At 38.3% G+C, this 19,364-nt stretch overlaps 1 protein-coding gene across 1 annotated transcript in view; it reads right to left on the reverse strand.

Annotated features, from left to right (window-relative positions):
- Nucleotides 1-3,127: 3,127 nt before the first annotated feature.
- The window catches only part of Bank1 (B cell scaffold protein with ankyrin repeats 1), a 224,171-nt gene continuing 207,934 nt past the window's right edge, over nt 3,128-19,364 (reverse strand). The window contains 6 exon segments of the mRNA XM_038311587.1: nt 3,128-3,296; nt 3,537-3,601; nt 5,206-5,258; nt 8,455-8,484; nt 14,207-14,270; nt 16,390-16,589. Of these exon segments, the coding sequence (XP_038167515.1) occupies nt 3,542-3,601; nt 5,206-5,258; nt 8,455-8,484; nt 14,207-14,270; nt 16,390-16,589 (407 nt within the window). The 3' untranslated portion in view covers nt 3,128-3,296; nt 3,537-3,541.

Raw genomic sequence — 19,364 nt, forward strand, 5'->3', positions numbered from 1 at the left:
TAGAGAAGAAAACATAGGGAAGTTGAACATATAACCAGTGATGTAAGAAAAGACATCCTCAGCTCAAAGTTTCAGCCTACCTACAGAGTCATTTTATGCAACTTGGAGGCTCTGCCAGGAGACAGCATCGGCAATATGTATATCTCCAAAAATTCTATGCGTCTTCTGATCCAGATTACACTTCTTTTCCATTTTGTCCATTTTTTTTCTAGCAGATAAATGATGCAAAACTGAAAAGTTTGAAAATTTAAAATCTCCCTAGTTTTCTATCAATTTTCCAGGCTGTCATGATTGCCAATAGATATAGCACATTATGTATGGTTTGGATATGTCACACATAACATGAACACAGTCTACATTGGTTGCCTAATCAGGTTGGGTTGAGTGCTACATTTTCTCTCTTTCCCATATTTTCTCATTTTAATTTGGCTATATAGTAGGTATTAGCATTTGGGACACTGGTATGATAATTTCTTTAATGGCTGTTTCTTCCACTTAAATAACAGTGAGGCACACAGAAATGTCTACCACAAAATCATCTGCTGAATAAAGGGTGAACGGATTAATTAATATCTAAAACCCCTTTGTCAAATATTTACAGAGTTTATGCTTCTATTATAGTTAATGCAGCACTAAAATAATATTGCGTATATTTTAATTTAATTATGATTATAATGATAAGAATATTTTTGTTTACTGTTTTTATCAATCCATACATTTTGTTTCTCCATGCATTCACCAATTTAAGTATAGAGGCAAAAATAGTAAAACAAAAAAAGATGAAGCTATATTCTTGTGATGGAGACAGATCAATAAACAATCTATAATAGACAGTGAGACAATGATATATGCTAGGAGCAAAACAGGGAGGGAAAGAGCATTCGGCATAGACATCAGAAGAGGCCTGCCCGAGAAGATCAGTGTCTTGGTCACTCTTTTTGCTGTGAAAAGTATGTAAGAAAATCAAGATAAAGGAGGAAGGGGCTACGGGCTGACACATTTAGAGGCTTTAGTACATAATCACTGTTACCGTTTGTCTGGACCCATGATGAGGCAGAACATCAGGATAGCAGGTGTGCTAGAGAGAAAGCAAGTTACTTGCCTCATGGTGCCTAAGAAGCAGAGGATTATATTAAAGGAATGTCTTCAGCATCACACTAAAGCCAGGCCCCATAGTCTATCACTCATGTTGATAGTCTACTCAGTGGATTCAACCATAGACAAGGTCAGAGTCATCACGATCTGATCATCTATAGAATCATATCCCAGACATACCCACAGATGTATTTTTACTAATCTCCTAGGCATCTCTCTCAAGCCAAACAAATTGACAAGCAAAATTACCCATTACATTAACAGTTAATCCCCAAAACAAGACATTAATACCTTCCCTCCTAAGACTCAGCGAGCATCATAGAAGAGAAGACAGAAAGAATATAAGGGTGAGATTAAGGGCAGTAAAAATGCTGTCTTCTGGGCATGACACAGCAGTTGTTAAAATGGTTTCACAGCAGCTATGGTGACACTGGCCTTCATAAGAGTGAGCATGGCATGGGATGAGGCGGGGCTCCTGGGGAGGTACCTTTCTCTTCTAAGCTATTGGCCACTGCTGGATTCCTGGGGAGGGGCGTTCACAGTCTTCAGTTGTGCAAATTGGTAAGACTAGCTGGCCAGCAATCTCCAAGGTCCTCCTGTCCCTGCTTTCCCAGTGAGTGCTACGGTACCTGACTTTTCGTATGGGACCTGGACTCAGGTCCCTATTCTTGTGCAGTGACACCACTTTGATGAGCCTTCTTGCAGCTGGAAGTCTGACGGCTTCACACACGTACTTTGCTTTGATAACACCCACTTCCTCTCACTGTCTCTCTATCTTCATTTTCACATTAAATAAGTTAAGGCAGCTGAAGCTATTTGGTGTGGCCATGACAGCAAGCATGGATCCCTATTGTTAAATTTTCCTATATTTTGCCACCTAAGGTGACTTCACCCCATCCACTTTGCTTGCTCCTTTAAAATAGTTTTATTTGTATGGCATCTTATCAAGTGCTAGTTCCATGTCAGGATAGCTCTGTCTGAGTGGAAGGAAGTGCTGGTTTCGAGAATATATGGCTTTGATTGCATTTCTTAAAAACAAAATTGTTCTATTGTTTTCCCTAAATCTTTGGTTGAGACATGCTACAGAGACAAAGACAGACTATAGAAATGCGTGTGCAACATCTTCCATTTCTGAATTTGATTTCCTAATCATAATCAAAAGCACCTTCTATTAGAAGTTGATTGAACTTCTATAAACTATTTGGAAATATTTTAGATAGGTATTCCTATCACTGTTTGGAAACTAGAAAGGCAATAATTTGTATTTGTTTTCTTACATCATTTCCATCTCCTGAAATCAGCCACACTTTGTTTGTTTGGTTGTTAAGGTGACAGACAGGAAAATTTAGTTGTTAATCCCAATAAATTAGAAAATCAGTAGTAGTGGTAAGCACTCAGTGTGCACAGCACAAGGATCAGGGTCTGGTTACCCTGCACTCCAGTCTGTGCTGATGACCACTTCTGAGGGACAGGTGGATGGTGTCTCATGGCTCTTATTTGAAAGAAAGACATTTCAGTAAAGACTCAGGGACAGAGAGGCATGGGAAAATGTCCTTCCAGAAGAGGACACGATGAACAACGCAATGTGTGATGCCTGTTCTGAAATATCAGGCATCACATCAGTAATTGGTAACATTGATATGACTTCAGAAAACAATGTAGAGGGCTGAAGAATGGCTCAGTGGCAGTGTGCGTGGTTAGCACTGAAAAAGCAAAACATCATCAACTGAGGGAAATGTAAATAAAAGTATATTTCAAAGGCACATGCACACTGGCACCAAATAATAGAAGCTATCTGGAAATATGACGTAACAAGAACATTATGCTCTAAATGTGAGAAAGGTGGACAGTGGACTATCATTTAAAAGGCAAATATAAAATTTTAGTTGAAGGGGACAAAGAGTAGATAGTTTGTCTCCATAATTTTGCCAGACTGCATTTAACTTTTCTTTCTTTTTTTTTGTCTTTAGTTTTCAAGACAGGAAAACTAGGTGCTTCAGTGGCAAAATGAATGGATTTTCAGAGCATGCTATCGGTCTCCATTAAGTCCTAATAAATTGTGATGATAACATAGTCTGGAATCCAAAGGCAAACTTGATGTTCTTCTACATGTAGATCATAGAGATCAGGTACTCCACCGGCAGCCGTGCTTCATCCAGATATCAGAATGTTTGCCAGTTCTTGAGTTTAAAGATAATAATCTGCAAATAAGATCACAGGAAATGGATTAGGGATGATGATTCATCAATGCACATTTATCTCCGAGCTGAAAATTACATCTATAAATCTGTCGAAGAAACATTTTCCTTTAGTTTGGAAAAAAAAAAACAAGTTTCTTTATGCTTTCAAGAGAAGACAAATACTTAAAAACTCCTTAAATGATTGACTGAAATCTATGACATGTCCTTTTTAGGTTTCCTAAGAGACAACTACTATTTTACCTTCTTTAATGATCTTTCTTGCAGGAGAATCCAAATTCCTTTTCAACTTGGAGTCGAGCAGGAAACTAGAAATTAATAATAAAAAATGGCAAAGAGCTAAAACTTTTCTATTTTAAGGTTCAAAAGGAAACATTATAATTCTGGGAAAGAACCAGCTCTGTAAGGTAACTTGTAGACAGTTCTCTATCTTAAAGGGAAACAGTCACAGTGAAGCTTGGCTCCACTACAGTCTTAGGGTTTGATTTCTTCAGATGCAGGATCAATCTGTGTCCTCTAGGCTCACCTTGGACTTGCTCCCTTCTTTCCTTGGCTTCTCCAATGCTGGGATTACAGTCCAATACATCATACCTGGCTCAAAGTTTGCTTCAATTTTAAGGGTAAACAGCTAAGCAATGGAAACTTACATTTATCCAAAATTTCTCAAGTCTTTAAGCATACTTAAAGTATAAAGTCTTTAAGTTTAAAGTATACTTAAAATATAAGGTATAGCCTTAAGTGTGTGTGTGCGAATATATCTTTTTTCTGTCCTTCAGATTTTGAATAAGGATCTTTGTTTGATAGCTTTTCTCTGTGTAGCCTTGGTTATCCTGGAACTTGCTCTTTAGACGAGGCTAGCCCTGAACTCATAGAAATCCATCCCCGAATCCTGGGATTAAAGGTGTGTGCCTGCACTGACTGGTGACAAAGTGTTTTTATAACTTTTGTGCTTCAGTGCGGTCTGCAATCCTGCCCTCCAATGAGCCAAGAGCCTATAGCATACTCTACAGTGGGTCACAAGATCCAGAAATGCAAGCACATCAAGTTATTCTTGAAGCATTAAAGACTTTTATGATAAAAATAATTACTTATCTGAAACAGGGAAACTGAAAGGATTACTACAACTTTGGAAAATTAAGATGACTTCATTAGGAATTTGACAATGATTTTTAATCCTTTATTTTAGCAATAAATTAAAAGGCAATGCCACTCTTGATAACAGCATACACTTCGCATGTTACATGAGCAGGAAGATGAAATAATGTGGTTTTCATAAAGTATTTGTGGTCAGGACACTAACTATGATGTCTTGAAGTGTCTTGATTTTCAGTTAATCTTTTCTGTCTTAATGATCTTCTTATTCTCAGCATTTTCTTATCACTGATGTGAAATGCTGCATATTTGCAAAATCAATATTTTGGGGCTATATATTTCCTATACATTGACCATAAGGACTACACTTCCTGAATAAAATTCTCATTCCATTTTTGTTAAAGCTGATGTGCTCACAATTTCTTTAATATTTGTTTTTTATGGACACACTGAATCCAGCTATGCTTGGTTTTTTCCATCTAAGAGTTTTATCTTTATTTTTTCTAAATAATACATTTCCTTAAGCTTCTACTCATAGATTTTTTGAGCAAGTTTTTCTGTGTATCCCTGGCCATCCTGAAACTAGCTCCGTAGACCAGGGTGGCCTCAAACTCACAGAGATCCTTGTGCCTCTGCCTCCCAGTGCTGGGATTAAAGGTATATGGTACCACTGCCCAACACTTCTCATGAGTTTTAAATACTAACGATTATCTAATTTTTCACATTGACTCAAAGAACAGACAAGATGGGAAATATTTATGTTCCTCAGCAGAGAAACTCTTTCCTTGTATTAAAAAATATTAAGATGTACAGAACCTACCTTATTGTTGAAGGGACTACTGTACAATATATTTTCATTGTGGGCAGTATTACCTATAAATATAGACTTGAATTATTATGTTATTAATTAAAGAAATAATCAATTTATTTATCATGAAAATAATTTGAAAGATGGGATATGAGTAAACAGAAAATTAAATTAAATGGGTAACAAGGACATATTACAAATGTACTAGATGAACTGATCATTATCTTCATACAGTATATTGAGGAGAACATTGAGAAGTTAGTTCTGTTTAGACATAAATTTTCAAATCCTAGTATTATAACCTCTATTTCATTAAACCCTTTTCTTTTCTTTCACCATTTGTCAGAACTGGTTAGTTGCAAACCACAGTTTTCTAGGCTCCCCACTGGCAACTACGCTGCTCCACTAATGTTACTATGAGACCCCCCATTTCCGTCCAGCCACACACTGTACTCCTATTGTTTATCTCTCTCACAGTTACCGGTTAAGATTGGTTGCTCAATAGGTCTCTATCTGACTTCTAAGTCTTCTTTTCTCTCCCAACATTTTTCAAATATTTTTCAAATATTCCTTTTTATTATATTCATTGTGAGTGTAGCACAAATTTCCCTTATCAATGACTTCCATTGCCAACTATCAGACTCCAGTTCCATAAGTCATTATCATTCTTTATAACTAATTCCCATGTATATTTCTCAGTTACATTTTACATATGAGAAAACTGATTCATCCATGAGAAGACAGTAAAGAGTTCATGCAATGAGTAGAACACACAAAGATGAGGTAGTAAGGGATCAATGCTGTGTAACATAGCTGTATGACATAGCTAACCAGCAGACCCCCAATACTAACACAATAGGAGGAAAAGCAAGACTCTAATCTTGACAGCCAAAAGAACATCAAAGAGCAAACCCCTCTTAACAATAACTTTAAATGAAAAATGTCTCAACTTTCCAACAAGTCACTAGCTAACTGATTTATTTAAAAACAAGATTCAATTATTTGTTGTCTCAAAAAATGCACATAGCTAGCAAAGGCATCCAAAAACTGAGTGAGAAAGGATGAAACTCAACCTACTAATCAAGTGGACATAAGAAGCAAGCATAGCAATTATTATGCTTGCTAAAGAAGACATTCAAGCAAAACTAGTCAGGAGAGAGAGGGACCTTCAATATTAAAAAGGGAACATTCACTAAGTAAACACAGCAACTGTAAATATGTATGAATTGCATGTTGGCATGTTATACAATAAATACTGAAAGACATTGAAGATCACATATGAACAAGCACAATACTAGTAGGAGACTTCACTACTCCATTCTAATATTTATATAAATATGTTGGCTGTATTATATGATACAAAGTAATCCTTATTAAATACAAAAAGCCCTCCTCGGGACAATGCCTTGTATTTATCAGACCATAATGAAATAAAAATATAAACAAACATCAAGAGAAACCTCAGAAACAACACAGACATTCAGAGACTAGATAATATAATTTGGAATGAGTAGCAGGACATTAAAGCCCAGAAATAACAACAAAAACCAATAGCACACCCTACTAGATCCTCTGGATTCACCAAAGGCAGCTCTAAAGAAAAGTTTATAGCTTAAAAATGTCAGAGAAATCTCAAATAACCTAATGGTGTACAAGAAGCCAAACCTAAACCCAATAGATGACAAGAATAAAAATTAGAGCAAAAGCTAACAAAACAGAAACTAAATGGATAATACACAGATAATAAAAAGAGTTCGTTCCATGAAAAGATGAACAAGGTTGATAAAAATCTCCACAGAGGAAATTCCAGGATGAGGAGAATTTAACACTAACATGTCTCAAAATATTCCAAGAAATACAAAAGGAAGGCAACATTTCATACTTATTCTACGAAACTAGTATTACCCTAGTGCCAGAATGGGACATGACATAATAAAAAGAGAACTTCAGACTAATTTCCTTGATGAATATATATGGAAAACTCCTAAGAAAAATTGAAGAACATATTAAGATCAAACACTATGACCAAGTGGGTTGCACTTTCAGTCTGGTAGTACACATGCAAATCACCAAGTATAATATATAGTCTAATTAAAATTGAGGATAGAAGTCACATGATCATTTCAACAGATGCAGAAAAGTAATTTTACAAAGTTCCCATGATATCAGTCCCGGAGAAATTAGAAATAATAATATACTTCAAATTAATAAAGACTATATATAACAAAGCTATAGTCAATATTGTATTAAATATGAACAATTTGAAAGATTTTTTTTCCCCTAATATCTGGAGAATGACAGGGATAATCAATCCACTCTTTTTCAACATAGTGCTCAAAACCAGCAAGACAAGATAAAACCATAAAAGAAGTTAAATTATTCCTATTCACATCATGATTCTCTAATTAAAAGACAAACTAACAGAATCCTCTGAGATCTAATAAGCACATGGCACAATGTTGCAAAACAGAAGCCATCAATTTTTCATATATATCAATAATAAACTTTCTAAGAAAGGAATTTGGAGAAAACATTTCATTTACAACATCTTTAAAAAAACAAACAAGACCAAATCAAACCAAACCATTGGTAGAAATAAAAAGAACTAAAGAAGTGAGAAGCTCTAGAATGAAACTTCCCACCCCAGGAACCCAAGGGAAAACTGTGTGTGCTGTCTTTTCTATGCTGACCCTGGCTCTTAATGTTTCTATGTGTACATATGGATATAGGCTGTGCAATGAGAAAAGAGATTATGGGACGGGGAAAGTAGGTGTTGAGAAGGGGAGAGAGAGCAATTGAACAAATGTGTTATGAAACTGGAAAGGAGGCTGCTGAGGGTTGACGGTATGTAAGGGGCACAGTAGGGTAGGGCAGAAGAGAGAGGAGAACGGTCAGCAAAGACAAATCATGTTTGACAATTTCATGATGGTATCTAACACTTTGTATGCTAAATAAAAAACCAAAAACAGATGAAGACCAAGAGCTTAAATTAGGTGATAAAGGACACAACAGGCCAAATCACCAAGTCCCTTTCCTCCCTTATGATGGGACACCCCTTGCTGCTGTAGAGGCACCGCACTTTATTATATTTGATTCCAGGTGGTTCTGCACATAAACATGCAATCTCTACAAAGTTGTACACCAACATAAAACTGCTGGGGTTATATCAATTATAAACATCTAATGTGTACTTCGTTATAGTTTAAATCTAATATGTACTTCGTTATAGTTTAAATCCTTAATTTAATTCTTAACACTTACCACTTGGATGGTGCACAATGGTGAGTTTATCTACAAGACAAAAATAACCCATATTCTGTGAAGTTGGTTTAATATTTATCCCAAGGGACCATTTTATTGTTCTATGACTGTTTCTGAGGAGACTGAAAATACTAATCCTCTCTCTGGATAATGTGTTAACGCGAGCCTCATTACATCTGTCTTTCCTGATTTGTCCTGGTGTGTTATGGTCTGACACTTGATTGACAGCTGCTGGAATCCTGCATCTGTGCATTGATATCCTTTTAGCCTGAAACACTCCGTTCATTTTAGACATCTGGCTTTCAGAAATTATTGCATATTATACAGTTTAAGCATTTCTAAGGGAATCTACAAGCTGATGGTTTATAAAAAACTGTGTGCCTACCAGTTCCAACAGGTTTCCTCACCACAGATATACACTCAGAACCTAATCAGACTGTTACTCCTCACAGACTTTGCTGCTCTGCTATACACCTCTATAGATTAGTATTGACTGTATTAGTTTAGTCTAGAAAGCCAGCTGTGGTAGCTTAAATCAATTGGCCCCCATAGACTCATAGGGAGCAGCATTAGTGGAGGTGTGGCATTGTCAGAGAAGGTGTGTCTTTGTTGGAAAAAGTGTGATGGGCTTTGAGGTCTCAGACGCTCAAGTCGGGCCCTAGTGGCTCATTTTCTCTCTCTGCTGCCCGAAGATTCAGATGTAGAACTCTCAGCTGTGTCTCCAGCACCATGCCTGCATACCACCATGCTTCCTGCCATGACAATGGAGTAAAACTCTTATCAAACTATAAGCCGGCTTTCTTTTATAAGAGTTGCTGTGGTCATGGTGTCTTGTCAAAGCAATAGAAACCCTAACTAAGACACCAGCTATATCGAATCTTAAGCATGGTTTGCTTTGTGCCTGGTATCTTTCACTCAGCACCCTGGCTGGAATTCATTTGTATTGTACATAGATGAATTTAGTTTTACTGCTTAGGTGGTATTGCAGCATAAATACAGGCTGTTTTCATTAGTGTTTCTATTGTTGTGATGAAACACCATGACCAAAAAGCAAGTTGGGGAGAAAAGGGGTTATTTGGCTTACACTCCCATGCTGGTGTGCATCATTGAAGGAATTCAGGACAGGAAGTACTGAAGCAGCAGGATCCTAGAGGCAGGAGTTGATGGAGAAGCCATGCTGCTTACTGACTTGCTTCCTATGGCTTGCTCAACCTGCTTTCTTATATAACCCAAGACCACCAATCCAGAGATGCCACCATCCACCATGGGCTGGGCCCTTCCCCATCAGTCACTAATTAAGAAAATGCCTTACAGCTGGATCTTATGAAGGCATTTTTTTCAATTAAGTTTCCCTCCTTTCAGATACTTCTAGTTTAGTTAGCTCTGTTTATATTTTATCTTCTTCTAGCTCCCTACTCAATTCTTATTTACTAAATATATAAAATATTTACAATTTCTTAAAAGTCACATAGAAATAAGTATATTCTTTTTATTTTTATGGTCATAAACTTCATTCTAATTCATCTGTTAATTGAATTTTGTCTCATACTACAAGTTTGGTATCCTGTCTACAATAGCTTTCATTTCAAAATAATTCTCTGTGATCCTTTTTGATTATTTTTGAAACATTATAGTGGAATGAATCTGCAACACTTAGGGGGAATCCTCTCATCTCTTTGCTCTTCTGGACCATATTGAAGCTTTTCTGTGACTTAGCACATGCTCCATCTTCATAGCCAGCCAAGCACATCTTACACAAGTCTGTGAGCTCCGTGTTCTTATGCCGTAGTCAGGAAATGTCAAATTGGTTGAATTACTGGTGATTCAGGCCTCTGTATTTTTATTGATTTTTATCATACATTCAGTTAACTACTGAGCAACACGTGAGGACATTTCTGTGTACCGCCATGAAGTTTTGTTTCATTGGCCGTGATAAAACTTACAGGTGCACACGTAACATAAAAGACAGAAGTATCTAGGCTGCCATGTCATCCTGCTAAACTTCATTCCTATCTAGAGTTTTCCTTTATCTCCTGCCATGGGTTTTATCTTTAGATTATTTTGTCGTGTATCAACATGGCCATTACAGCCGTCTCGTACTGTGTCTTTGCATGGTGGTAGACCTTTGTTTTCTAGCTATCTTTATTTAAAACATATATTTTGCAGACTGCCTAAATTTAGGTATCATTTTTATGACAAAAACATTATTTTAAAATTAAGTGCTTAATCAATTTACATTGATCACAATTATTGATAATACTCTATTCTCCTACCACTATTTCGTTTTCTTGCAGTTTTGCTTATCTATTTTGTGTATGTACCAGCTTTGCAATTTTCCTGATTTATTCGTTAGAATTAAATGCTTTTTAATACCGCAACTAATTTTCTCTATAGATTTCCTAGGTTTACTTTTTTGTTATTTTATGTTTGTCTGCATGTGTAATCAATGCATGCAATTCTCATACAGGTCAGAAGAGGGAGACAGAACCCCTAGTAGAGATTGTTGTGAGCCACCTTATGGGTGCTGGGAAGCCCTGGGGGTGGCTTTCAGGTCCTCTGCAAGGGCAGCAAGTACTCCTTGAGCCATCTGTCTAGTCCCTTATTTTTAAATTTATATAAAATATGCAATTTCAGGTTCTCAAAGTACTTTGAGATAGTAAAACCCTCCTCCCTGTTTTCTTCTGTATACCTCTCTTCACACTTCCTATTTTACCTCCTTTCTCTTGTGTTCTGATTGAGACTTCACATTCTCTCTCCACATTTCACTTAATCATGTATAAAATTTTACCCACTTCCCCTGGGAAGTGCAGCCTCTGTCCTAGGTGGTCGTTTAAATGTCTTTCCCCTTCGCATGTTCTAACCTGTAACTTATCTGCAGATCTTGCTGTAAATAGTTGCCATTAACATAGTTTACCAAAACATAGAAAATATAACAGCCTATAGATACCTCATTTATATGATTTCACGTGTTTTTATCTCCTCAATGTGGATCTGAATTTATTTCTGTTACCATTTCTTTCTACCTATATGGAATTCTTTTTTTCTTTTTACTTTTTTCTTTTTGGTTTTTCGAGACAGGGTTTCTCTGCAGCTTTAGAGCCTGTCCTGGAGCTAGCTCTTGTAGACCAGGCTGGTCTCGAACTCACAGAGATCCGCCTGCCTCTGCCTCCCGAGTGCTGGGATTAAAGGCGTGCGCCACCACAGCCCGGCTCTACCTATATGGAATTCTTTAATGTTTATGATCTTGCAATTTTTCTGAAATCCTCTGGTTCCATTTATGTAAAATCATCTTTATTTCAGCAAAAGTTTCAAGGCTATTTTCTTTGGAAGTGTGCTTCTCTAATTTCAGCTCTTTGAAGATCGTATCATATAACTTTTAACTCTCTGTGGATTCTGACGAGATATTAGTGAATATCCTTAAGATTTTTCTCTACTTGTCAGTCATCTATTTTCCCTAATATCAGACAAATCATGTTCATCCATCTTCATGCTCAGTAATGTGATACGCTGACTTTATAATCTATAAACTATTTCTTATATTTTAATGTTGGTTTCTGTAATTTCCACTTGGCTATTTCAATTAATTTTGAATTTTCTCATGATATATTTATCCCCCTAGAGCTGTCTTGTGCATGAGTTCAGTATGCTTATAGGAGACACTTTAATGTTTAGTGGCCTCTTTTACAACGGTCAACAGGAACTGCTAGCTTCTTACCATTGAGAGCTTTTTTTTTTTTCAGTCACTAGGGATTTCTGTTTAGTTTTATGTAATTTGAATTACTTTTTGGCTGTAATGTTGAGCATTACAACTCTTGTATACTGGGGGTTCTGTGTAGAATCTTGTTTTAGTAGACAGTTCAACTTCTGACATGAGCTTCTCTAGGTTTAATTGCTGTTTTTCAGTATTCCCCAGCCCCAAAGTGTTTCAGAAGGCCTGAGGTACAAGCTATGTTTCTCCCAGGGATTTTATAGTTCGGTTTGAGAGCTTGCCAGTCACATCATGAGTAGAGGTTACTCTGAGTTAGGGTCTTAGTTCAGCAGGCGTTGCAGGTTTCAAGATGTGTTAGGATGGTTCCACTCTGGCAGGTCAGGAGCAAAGATTTTCACCATAGGCCTTTGCCTAGCTCACTCAACCTCTCTCTGGCCTCTGTTTTCTGCTTCCGGTACCCTTCCAGTGCTTATGCTTCTTGCACACACTCACTCAGTTCATCTCTCAGCCACAGACTAAGCCCCTCCTGTGTGATTCTGAGCCCACTCTTGTCCGGTTCCGAGCACACCGCAGTGTGCTTCAGTTGCCTCAGCTAGGCTCTCCATGTTCTCCGTCTGGGGCCATCTTGCTTCGCCCTCTCAAAGCCAGGAAACGCTCTTGTGGAAAACAGTCCCGGGACTGACTTGCCTAGCTCTCTCACAGCGAGGAAATGCTTCTTTGGCAGACAGGTGGGCAATGGTTAGATTCCCTGCATGAGTCTGCTTAACGCTGACACCATGGTCTTCACCAGCTTACTATCTACTTGCCAAAATCACTTGTTTTCTTTGATAACTGTTAGTATCTTATAATTGGAGTGCATGCCCACTACTGTTCCTTCCACTGAAACTGAAAAAAATAACTGATTTGTTGTTAAAACACTGGTGTTGATTTTTGAATTCAAACAAAGATGTGTGGTAGATTCTTATCTGTGTGTTTTTTTCTTAGTTTCTCAAATTCTATTTCCTTATTTCTAGATTATGAATGACATCTACTATGACCATTGTAAGACATATTAGTATTTAATATATGCTCCAATTAAAAATATTATCTATCATATCTAAAAATTATTTTTAGAATTTGTAATTTTATTAGTAGTTAATATGGTATTTTTTCACATAATAATCCAAGTTTGTAGATCTCAGTTATGTGTAAATCAGTCCTCTGCTCATGATATTAATTATGTTAAAAGGTATATTTATAGTTTATAACTCATTTATAGGAAAGTTTAAAGAATTCTCTGTGGGAAAACAGATACCAACACAATAACAGAAGGAGAATAAATTTCCCACAGTGACTCTCCACATGATGTACAACCTAAAGGTACGGAATATGTACTTACAGTGGGGAGATGGGGGTTTTAAAGTGCTTGTTCTTAGTAGTTGTTTTTAATTTTCTGCGCGAGAGGAGAGACTTGGAAAAAGAGTGGCCATATAGCAATAATACAATTTACTTTCAATTTTGAAATATATATTATTCATCTTTAGAGACGATCTGCCATCTTAACGGTATTGGCCTTTAACTCTAGTCATTTCCCCAGGGCAGCTCCTAACAGCAAGGGAAAGCGGCACTGCCAGGAAACATGGTTGTGAGGAATGGTCAACCGGAGACAAGAATGTAAAACAATTCACATGTGGACAGTTGTGAGGCTTGTATGTACTGAAATGACCTACCTCTTTGGATGTATAATGGACAACGATTGTATATTGCCCACAAAATGAACAATGAGAATACAGTGGAACAAGACAATCCTATTCATAAGTTAAACTGACATCAAATGGAAGTAGTTGAGCATTGGTTGGTCAATATGCGTCAGCACAGCACTCTTGGGTGGATGTGCGAATAAGCCCGCTTGGCAGAGAAGGAACCAAAGAGACTGAGTCTCTAGCCAGAGAGTGGGAAGGGAGAAGATGTGTGGATTTGAACTGAAATCTGTCTGGATTTGCCATCTCTACATTTTTCTATCCAATCACACTCATTTTTGAGTAGCAGGCAACTGTCACTCACCACAGGCATTTTCATCTTCTGGCCTTTTCCCTATAATGTTGTCTCGTAGTTGGCGTAGCTTTTCCTTAATAAAAATGCAGGACACAGATAACACAGATATTAAAGGGTCAAAATAAAAGCATCTATTACTATAACCAGTGCCCAAACCACTACTTAGTAATAAGCTGATACTTAAGAAGTCTAAAATATCCTTGGTACTTTATCCATAATCTTATTCTTTATGAAAGAGATGTAAAACGGTAGCATCCTGATTCACAGAAATGGAAACTGAGGAGCGGGGTGGCGAAGAAGTTCATCTAATCCCAGCTAAAAGTCAGGCCGGGAAGCAGTGCTTAGCCTCATGCTGTGTGCCTCCATTGAGTGAAGAGTTATACCAGGAGTTATACCAGGATGCTGGGGCCGGATGCCTCCTGAGCCCATTTTCAGCCTCCATGTGCCATATTCTTTCCTGGTACTCTATTTATAAAAAAAAAAATTAAGGACTCAGGGGAAAATACTATGAAACCAGAGTCCTTTTCTCAGAATATTGTTCTTCCAAATATTCTGCAGAAAATAAAAGCACATTAGAGCTTCATAAATTTCTTGAGAAGACAACCTAAGAGCGCTTCATCCCCCTTCAGGAAGGCCTCTTTCCTGGGGATTATTTCCATGGCTTTGCAGATGTTCCCCTCTGAGTGGAGCCAGGTGCCTTGGGCATGCCAAGGAGGAAGGTGAAAGGCAAGGCCTTTAGCTTTGGCACTGCCTCATCTTCAGGGCTGGGGAGTCGATGCGATGTGATTCTTACCTGCTCTTCCAACTCTGGCTATATACATGAAAATGAGCCCTTTTCCTCAGAACAATCCTCCACCAGGCATACCATGTCCCAATAACTGCTGGCAAATTCATTTCCAGGATACAAATGAATATGTTTGTAGCCAGGAGAGGAATATAGAAAAGCATATGAAATATCAGGGAGTGGTGAACACAGGTATGGATGTCTTAAATCCTTCCTCATGGATATAAACATACAAACAAAACAAGGCATTTCGAAGAAGCTGGAGCACACTAAAACTGCATTGAAATCTTTATCCTTCTCAATCCCTTAAAAAATAAAGTGTATGTAGTTCCTGGGAGCAGAGTGAGTTGCATGGGCTTGAAACTGAACACATGTTGCTCCATTTTCGGACTAGAATGACCGCGAAGGTAATGGCATTGGTAAGGATGGGGACACAGTGCTGTCGTTCTGCTCACTGGCACAGCACAGGAGCAGAACTCCACCCTCCACTTCCTTTAGCATTTGTTTGGAAAAAAACCAATTGCCTTTGATTAGTATTGTGAAACCTGGACCATTTCTGCCACCGACTGGCAACCGAATCTGCCCTTGTAGGTGGGTGGTTTCTGACAAGTTCTGATCTCAGACGTGTTTGGAAAGTCCTCTCGCCTACGCTGCTTTGGCCAATATGCCATATTGTATGAAACTTCATCCTAGTGACTCATTTTTCTATTGTTAAAAGCTACATTGTCTTTTAAAATAAAAAAAAATGATCTCTTGGTAGAGGTAGAATATTCAGCTAATATTAGCTCCCTGTTTTTTGTCCGAACTTGGCTTATTAAATGTGTTTAATCAAGCAGCTACATAAAAACTGGGTTCTGAGGCAAGAAGGCTTCCTTCCGCAGAAAGGGTAGAACCCTAAAATATTTTGGGAGTGTGAACCTATGAGATAAGTAGACCATGGAGCAGATACTTCTTACTGAGAAGAGTCAAGGTGGCATAGGTGACATATTTTATAAGGAAAAAGAAGTTAAAATTAATCACACTTAGGACGAAATGCTTGATGTGTTGTCAGCTATTTTTTGTCCCTTTAAGCCTGGTCTATGCTATCTGTTTTAGCATGCTGAGCAGCTGTTACTGTGAGACTGCTTCATCTTCATTTCAGCAAGAATATAAAACAAATGTTCTTTGCACCCAGGGCAGGGACTATAAGCAGTTTTGATGCATGGGTTCCAAGACTGAGTTCACATAATTGAACTTATCAGTGAAACTTTGGCTATTATCTTCAAGCATATAGTTGATTGTTGCAAACATCTTTTTAGTGTCTAGTTAAAAACAAAAGAATGGCTGTCTCTGTGTCTTGTGAAGACTAAGCATTTAAAGAATCTAGGGGGATCTATAGGGGAAGGAAAGTTCCAGAAGATCATATTACCTGTTGCATGATTTCCAGACCACTCTTTCCCATCTGCCAACGTTTAAATTTCTCTAGAGCTTCATCCACAGACATTTTCCCATTCTTGACTTTCTCCTGCAGGAGTATCAGTTCCTCCTGCCCAAGGATCAGTTCCTCCTGCCCAGTGGTCAGATAGCCCTTTGTACCCGAGAAGGTTGGACCGTCCATCCGAGCCTTGTCTACGATACAAGAAGACAATGTTTTAATAGAAAATTAATGTTTGAAACACTGAAACAAAGTCATTCTACAGAAGAACTCATTGGATTTTCTTGCTTTTAACCATATATTCGGAGTTGAAGAATGGGCTAGCATAAAATTTTTGTTTCACTTTTTTTGAGAGAAGTTGTCACTTTGTAACCCAAGATGACCATATACTTGAGATCCTCCTGCCTCAGCCTCCAAAGTACTGAGATCTCAGGCTTGTGGCACTACATTGTGACAGCAGAAATGTCTTTTAATGTATTTCCTTTTAAGGATGGTGGCACATAGCCTCTAACTTAAAGGGAAAAAGAATCATTTTATCACGTGAAATGTTAGTGCCAAGTAAAAATGATGTACTATTTGTAGGAAGTACCACCTCCCCCATTTTTGATGAGAAGTAAAATGAGATCATGTGGATGGGGATTTGACAGTACCTAGAGGAGCACAGGGTCTGCCTCCTCTTCCCAAAGGGAACAATTGCAAAAGATGGCAGCTGCACTTGAGGTAAGCAACTGCCAGAGAGCCATGAAATTCATCCTGGCAGAAAATGGGAGCTTTGGAAACCGGAGACAGCAAAATGGAACGAGAGCAGGAGGAGCCAACACCTGTAACCCCACCTGCCCAGTGAGGAAGGGAAACGCTCTTCAGATGAAAGTTTGGGAGAGTCTCAGCAAAGCTCATTAGCACAGACACTGCCAATCTTAGCATCTGGAAAGTTTCACTGTTCATCAGCACGAAGATCATTTAGGGAAGTAACCTAGAGCCTGTACAGTGGCTTTTCATTGGAGGAAGAACTCCTTTATCATCACTGACCTCTAGAGCCCACCCTTCTGTGGCATGATGTCATCCTGTGAAGGCAGCGATTGCCTGAATTATACTAGGGATCAAAGACCTGTGCATATTCCCATTTCTGGTATCTCAAAGATACCCTACCACATGAGCAATGGGGATTGTTGCCTCATAGACCCAAGGGACCCAGTAGGACATAGGTGACTACAGACTACAAGCTCTTGCCTTTCAGGAGACAAATTATATGACAATAGCTACAAAGTGTGTGGGGAAATAAAAGCTAAAAGACCGATGCAAATGGAAACTGCGAAATGTCCAATATAAATTACAGATAAAAAACTACAGCTTGTGAAGTCCATGTTGTTCATGGATTAGAAGAATGCTATAAAATACACATACAAATCAGAAAAATTTTCAGGTTCAATACAGTTATCAGAATACAAGGACATCTTTCACATGTTTAGAGGAAACTCCTAAAATTAATATGAAAGCAGACCCCAAAGTACAAATGGAACTGGAGGACACCATGTTAAATAAACTAAGACACAGCATGAAAAAGACCTGCAAGTTTCCTCCCATTGGAGACTGCTACAAATATCAGGTGAAAGATATAATTCACAGTGCTACCTGCGGGAAGTAGAGGAGAGGAGGGACACGTGGAGGTTGAGCAAGGGGCACACAGCTAGAGAGAAGTAACACATCCTGTGTTCTACAGAACAGCGAGGGGGTGAATACAGCATACAATAACCTATTGTGCACTTTATGAGCCGCTGAAGGAGAGGAGGCAGGAGCTTCTACACGCAAAGCAATAATAATGAAGCAGAAACAAACATTAATTCCCGATCTGACAGTACACAATGTATACACACATTGTTCCAGAATTATCTAATTATTTTAAGTATCCATGGAGAAATAACTTCCCTGCCTTGGTGATAACACACTATACACAAGTATCTTTTCTCCTACAGTCTCCCACAAATTTCTGAAAGTAACAATACAGTCAATTGTAATAAGAAGATAGGTGGACAAATGACTTAATCTAGGGCCTGCCACATATAAATGTCAATATTAAACACTTTTTGAGAAAATGTTTCTATCTCTAATTTTGCAAAGAGATCTCAGCAAAAGATGTAAATGTCATAAAAGACTTAGGGTCATTTAAAACCTTATCCCTGGAAGATGGAAGTAAACACATACTCTCTTTGTAATTTTCTTTTTCGAAAGAAAATTATTTTGGAAGTTACCATGTATTCTTTGTGTAGCACAGATTAGAGGCCCCCATGTTCTGTGTGGGTGCCAATGGGACACTGGAGGCTGGAGTGGGGAGCCTACTGGTGGGATACAGGGAAATTTATTTACCCACTGTGGTATCCAAAGACATAAATAGACCCACACGTCTCTTGGGGAGGCTATGGTCTTTGCAGACCTCCTCAATCCCTGTTACCAAGTGGCAACCCATTTGTGCCACCTGGCTGGTCTCGGGACTCATGTGAGATTGCAACTTCTCTTTTATGTACTGCCGTCAAGTCCAGCATACTCATTGCAATGTCTCAGGAGAAGCACATTCTTAACCGGCTGTCACTTCTCAATATGCCCAGTGCAGAAGGACAGAAGGGTGGAAAACCATCCTGTTCAGCTAGTATTTGGTTACCTAGCCCTGGGGCAAGGGGCACTAATCCTTGGGAATCCTTCAAAAAAGGAAGAAACTGGACCATCAAACATAGTATCAAAGATTTGGGAGACGGGGGGAGTGGTGCTCCTGTTTAGCAGTGGGATCAACTGATGGAATTGAAAATGATTTTTTTTTTTCCTGGAAGAAAGACATTTTAAGCTCTAGGTAGTCCTAGAGCTTAAATTACCTGAAGGGTGCTCAGGCCTAGACTGTGTGGTCTGACTTCTAACGCCCATTTCAGACTTGGGAGAGTCTCTCCCTGCGAGTCCAGGACTAGGAACTAGGAGTCTGC

The sequence above is a fragment of the Arvicola amphibius genome, chromosome 14, assembly GCF_903992535.2.
Source record: "Arvicola amphibius chromosome 14, mArvAmp1.2, whole genome shotgun sequence".
Classification (NCBI taxonomy): domain Eukaryota; kingdom Metazoa; phylum Chordata; class Mammalia; order Rodentia; family Cricetidae; genus Arvicola; species Arvicola amphibius.